The 5,984-nt window shown below is 38.0% G+C and overlaps 1 protein-coding gene across 1 annotated transcript in view; it reads right to left on the bottom strand.

Moving 5' to 3' along the window:
• celsr3 (cadherin, EGF LAG seven-pass G-type receptor 3) overlaps positions 1-5,984 on the bottom strand; it is a 200,095-nt gene that overhangs the window by 27,381 nt on the left and 166,730 nt on the right. Inside the window, exons 21-23 of the mRNA XM_008284729.1 lie at positions 4,988-4,991; positions 2,877-3,003; positions 1,786-1,992 (exon numbers count right to left, since the gene is read on the bottom strand). Of these exons, the coding sequence (XP_008282951.1) occupies positions 1,786-1,992; positions 2,877-3,003; positions 4,988-4,991 (338 nt within the window). The remainder of the gene's footprint in view (positions 1-1,785; positions 1,993-2,876; positions 3,004-4,987; positions 4,992-5,984) is intronic.

Raw genomic sequence — 5,984 nt, 5'->3', positions numbered from 1 at the left:
TTCCCACCTGACTCCTCGCCGGTCTGTGTGGTATTTGGGAGGGAGGGCAGCACCCAGACTTCTATAGATCAGCAGGATGACGATGGCGAAGTGAGGCTCGGGAACGGTGCGTCTGGCTGCTGTGTATTCTCCCGTCTGATTGGCCAGGATGCTGACGGGGGCCGAGGCAGTGTTCTGATTGGTCGAGGCTGGAACAGAGAAGCCTGAGTGAGTACTGTTTCCTGGATTCAGCCTTTAGTTCTGTTTGTGACGCTGCTCTTACGTTCTTTCTCTGCTCGCTCCTTCTCCTTCCAGCTGTGCTGCTGCTGCTGCCGCTGTGGCACCAGGGCACCAGGGGGCACTATGATGTGGGTGTAGGGGTCCCACACGGCCTGGCTGCGGAACATGGAGGTGTGGTATCGAGGGAAACGCCGCCGCACATGGGTGTTGTTCTCCACGCGGTCCAGGTTCATGACTGAGGAGCAAAAAACACATGAAAACATATTCTGAGACACAACATGGACAGCAGATGTTTGTTGATGTGNAAAACAGAGATGCTGCGGTCAGGAAGGGTGAGGAGAGGAAGAGAAGGAGGTCAAAGGAGGAGGAAAAATATAGAAACAGCTGAGTGTAGGAGGAGGAGAGCTTCAAGTAAAAGACAAAGCATAAAACGCCCAATGTAAAGAGCTACAACTGTAAAAAACAAACTATTTTTGAAAGTTTTTTTAAATGTAATTTTTACAATAAATTGTTATGTTACAGATTTTCCCTGTTTTGGTCAAGCACAGACAATAAATGATAAAATCACTGAAATAAAGTATTAATTTATATGTAAACTCTAAACAGCAACCCAAAATTATAAATAATATCCACATGAACTTTCTCCTATAAAAGAAAGTTTTTCAGGACTAATAAAGTTTATTGTGATCTTATTTTATTTTATGTTGTCTTATGTTATCTTATCAAATTTGTTATAGTATTTTTATGAATAGCAATTCATTCTTTTACACTGTGTGACCATAAAATTATCCTGTTTTACTTTATTTAAATCACCTAAAAATTACAAATAATTGACAGATATTTTCCACTGTTCTCTGTGTTTTGGTAGTTTTTTTTTCCTTCTTTTTTTTTAACCTTTAAGAACTCTTTTTATTGAAACCATACGGGTTGGTCACAGTTTCTTTTCTTTCAGTCATGTACTTTAGAAACTGAAAAAGATTTTTATAAATTCTATATGTATATATGTGAAAATAGATAAATTACTAAATGATAATATTAAAAATTAAATATAAGAAATTAATATTACTAATAGTAGAACTAGTAGTATGAGGAATAATAACATTATTATTCTTTTTCTTATTATTATTATGGAATTTAAAAAGGGATTCAAATATTTAGACAGTTTTGGAATTTTACAGTTACTGTTTTTTGTTTTGTTTTTTTTAAACATATTTTCCTTCTAGCCACTCTTGCTGCCATATTTTCAAATTTCAGGATTTTTTTTTATAGTGTTGGCAGAAAGGAGTGTTACAGAGGGCGAGAAGAGGAGGAAAAAGCAAAATACAGGGATGTAAGAAGAGCTGTGTACAACAACACTGTAGAAGAATGAATATTTTACAACACTGCTCTGGAATATCTCTTGTATAACCGTTATTGCTGCACTAGAGCAGGAGACTGTGTAGTATGGGTACGTTTTCTACCATCAGCCACCATCTGGAGACGAGTGCATCTCCAAATCTGCAAAATATGGCTAAAAATGAGCCCCAAATATAACACTGATGGAAGGAAAATGCTGTATTTATTTACCTGTTGTTCAGTCTGATTGACCCCGAGCAGAAACACCAGCTCTGACAGGAACATGGCTGCCGCTGTGTTGGAATGGATGCTCCTGGTGTTGGACTTGAGGCCTCGGAGGCAGGAGAGGACGAAGACGGTGAGGAGGAGGGCGAGCATGGAGACGCACAGGGAGGAATACGTAACCAGGGCCAGGGTCTCCAGATCCCCCTCCAACTGCTGCTCATCGGGAGAGAGAGGGAAAAAAAAATAGTGTTATTAGATTTAGATCATTTTTGACGGAAGCAGATGAGAAAGGAGAGGAGGGACGAGGAAACGATGGGGAACGAGCAGAGAAAGAAAATGTGCAGACACGGGATTGATAGATGAAGATTGAGCCGAAAAAAAAAAAGAAATATCACAAGGTGAAATAAGATGAAGTCATTTTAAAATGCTGAAAAGCTTCAGTCTGGGGCACCGGCTGCCCTCCAGAGATGGTACAATTCTTGGAAAGCACCTGAAGACAACAAAGCTGCACCAGCCAGCAAGTTGTTCCATTTAAAACAACATTGATACCCACAATGTCTTTATTATAGGCGATAAGTCTCAGGGTATTAAAGAGATTTTTAAAAAGCAGACAGGAAACAAATAAAAGCCTCAAACGATAGATCAGGCATCTGTCGGGATCGATTCATCGCGTCTCTCAAATAAAAGGAAATCAAACGCTCCTCTTCTGGAAACACCAGGTTTATGACAACCAAGATAATTTCCCGTAGTTTGGAGAAGACGTCATCATAAGACACGAGGCGTCTTGTCTGGAGATGATCAAACTTAGTATTCTGGGCAGCGCCGGCCAGGAGGAGGAGGAGGAGGGTTTGCATTAAGCTGTGAAAATCTGCTACAGCTGTAACAAGGCTTCCTCCAGCTCTGCCCATGTCAGTCAGGATTTCTGTCTGTGGGATTTCACACTTGTACGCTAAACCAGATCCAGTAATTACCAGCTGAGATGTTGGGATGAAAACAAAAAGGGTTGGCTGATGGGAGATCTATTAGATGCATCGGTTTGATAGAAGGAACGATGAATAAGTTAAAGCAGCGATTTGATGTGATTAGAGGACGCTAACCTCTCGCTGCGAACTGTCCATCAGCACGCCGAAGGTTCCTAATCTCTGGCACTGACAGCGGACGTGAGACGTGTTCCTGTAGACCACCATGCAGTCTCTGACGGTCCAGCAGCCTCCCAGCTCGTATCTGAAGGGAGAGAGGAGGAAAAAAATGACAGGATGGGTTTAAAAGATGACTTATGTGCAGTCGCCAGCATGTATGGAGCAACATGGTATGAGCACGTTCAGACTGTGTGTGTTTAAAATCAACAGTAACAGGTTCAGGTTGTTTAAAGTGAAAATGTCTCTTAGTGGAACGTCAATGAGAAGACTCCTAATTTACAGCAAGGAAATGAAACATCATGAGAAAATGATTTAAAGTAAAAGCAACCATCACAGAGGTTTATATTATGGAAAAGTTCATTTTTTCCCTAAGAGTGAAAAGAGAAAAGTTTCATCAGATCTGGACTGAACAGACTGTAAAACCCAAAAGATCTGATTTCAGTTGAACCTGTAACGAGATACAACCAGCTCTCTTTATCTACTTTTCTTTTTAGAGTTTTTTATTGAATGATGGGACGTTTTGGGGCTTTTATTTTATTTAATTTTAATTTTATTTTTTTAATGCAATATAAAAAAAATAAAACAAACAAGCAAACAAAAAAAACTATAATAATAGTTGTTAAGTTAATTAATTCGAGAAGCGGTTAAAAATAATAGTACGATTAATCAGAAAAATGCTGAAGGTCCAATTTTACTTGAACCCACCTGTAACTACAACTGTCTCTCTTCATGTACTTTTCTTTCTATTCTTTTTTTTATTGAGTGATGTGAAGATAATTACAAACAGTTCCCTGTTCTGCTGCTATCATGGAGTGAGAGGAGTGAGAGTGCCGAATTACAAAAATTAATCCATAAAAGAATAATTTTTATTTATTTGTCTTTATATTTCTACTTTTATTAGCCTTTTCTTTATAGATTCATTTTTGATTAATATTGCGTTACATTGCCATTAATTTTTATTTATTCTTCTTTTTATTTCCATGTTTATTTTATTATTCTTTTATTGATTTATTTTGTAATGTGGCACTCTCACTACTCCATAACTAACAAGAGAGTGATGTAATAAATAATTTAAACAAAACAAAACAAACAAACAAAAAAAAACGCAATAATGTCTTTAATACTGCAATATGCTTTGGAATTGTAATAACTTGCTGTTTCAATTCAAATAAAAATTAATATTCTTTAAAATCTCTCAGATATTAGGACTCTATGATGTTTAAGCTGATTATTAATAATCTAGGACACAGATAATTGATGGAACTGATTTACATTTGCAGAGAAAATTCAAATTATGCAGAAAACTTTGCTCAAATGCCGTTTGTTTATGTATCTTTGTTTATGTATCTTTGCTTATGTATCTTTGTTTATTTATCTTTGTTTATGTATCTTTGTTTATTTATCTTTGTTTATGTATCTTTGTTTATTTATCTTTGTTTATGTATCTTTGTTTTCATGGCTAATTAAAAGCTAACTGCTGATTGGCTGATACTCGTGACATTCAACCAATCAGACAGAGAAAAGTGGCCAAAGTGCTGGATTTATTTTATAAATAACAACATAAATAATCAGAAAAATGCTGAATATCGGGCGAGATAATTGGCCGGGCGGTTAATTGGTCGACCTCTACACATACCAGCAGACAGGAGACATTACAGAGTGAACGCAATTAACAGCAATACATAATTAAACATGCACATAATTACATGTAATATATAATTGAAAGTGCAAAAAATAAAAAAAAATAAAATAAAAATAAACCTGAATCAGTTTGTGGTTTCGTCTTTGCAGCACAACGTCAGTAACCTTTGCTCATTTAAAGGCTACTGACTGAAATGTGATCTCATCCGATCATTTAAAAACAGATTGAATTGGCAGGTGTGGCTTCTCTGCGTGTTTAATATACACCAGACGACATTCAGCAGCCATAAGAGCAAACGCACACGTGTAATTAATTCATTTAGTAATAAGTGGAGGTGGCTGAGCTTCAGACCCTGTTAATGAGCAGGAAGCATGACTGCAGCAGACACTTCACCAGCTCCGTTACTGTTGTTAGCTACGATTCTGACAGGTCTGCAGAGAGAGAGATGGTGCATTATGATAACCATGGCTGCCTCAGCGACAGAAGGCATGAACGGAGATATTTATTATATTTAATAACCCTCAGATTGTTCCCAACGCAACAAACAGCAGCGTGAGTATTTCTAAGTAATATATAGTTGTATAGCAAAGCAGAAAAATCAACAACATCCAGAGCTGGTGTAGATTGTAAGGTTTAGGAATCACAGACTCTCGATGCTAACATGATAAACTGCAAGACATTCATCTGCAGTTACAACATCTGTGCAAGTGAAGAGGAACAATTTGGCCTAAAAACGCCTAAAAAGCAGCAATTAGGTAATTATTCATGGCACTGTGGTGTCAGTGTGAGAGTGTATTACCGTTATTATTCTATTTAAATAAGGTTTCAATTGAATAAATTAGCTCTGATTTGCTTTTCTCTGCTTTGTGCCGTTCTCCACCTGCAAGTTTCTTCTTCTTCTTTGCAGGTTAGTTAACTTGGTAAATGGTAAATGGTCTGCACTTATATGTACAATGTGTTCCTCATTCACCCGTTCACACACATTCATACGCCAATGGTGACGGAGCTCCCATGCATGGTGCTGCCTGCCACTGGGAGCAACTTCGGGTTCAGTGTCTTGCCCAAAGACACTTTAACTGTGGAGGGGTGGGGGATAGAACCGCCAGCCTTGCGATTGGAGGACAACTCGTTCCACCAACTGTTAATTTCAGCCTCATTCATCTGATGAGCACCAACGTGAAGAGTCATGATGCAGTGGTTCAGAGTGTCGGCATGTTTTAATAAGGATATAAATATCTGGTGCCAATGCATCAATAATGTATCACAAAAGGAAGTCATGTGATCTACTGTCATATCAATGTTTTGTCCCAGCAGTAATATACCGTATGTCTGTCTGTGTGCATCATCAGCCTGTGAAGAGTTTACGTGTCTGAAAGGCATCTTATCTTTTAAAAAGTTGCTAAAACAGCAACATTCATCAGCCT

Source organism: Stegastes partitus, unplaced genomic scaffold (genome assembly GCF_000690725.1).
Source record: "Stegastes partitus isolate 25-593 unplaced genomic scaffold, Stegastes_partitus-1.0.2 Scaffold369, whole genome shotgun sequence".
In the NCBI taxonomy this organism is placed as follows: domain Eukaryota; kingdom Metazoa; phylum Chordata; class Actinopteri; family Pomacentridae; genus Stegastes; species Stegastes partitus.
Note: the sequence above shows the minus strand (reverse complement) of the source record. Positions and strands in the feature narration are given on the sequence as shown.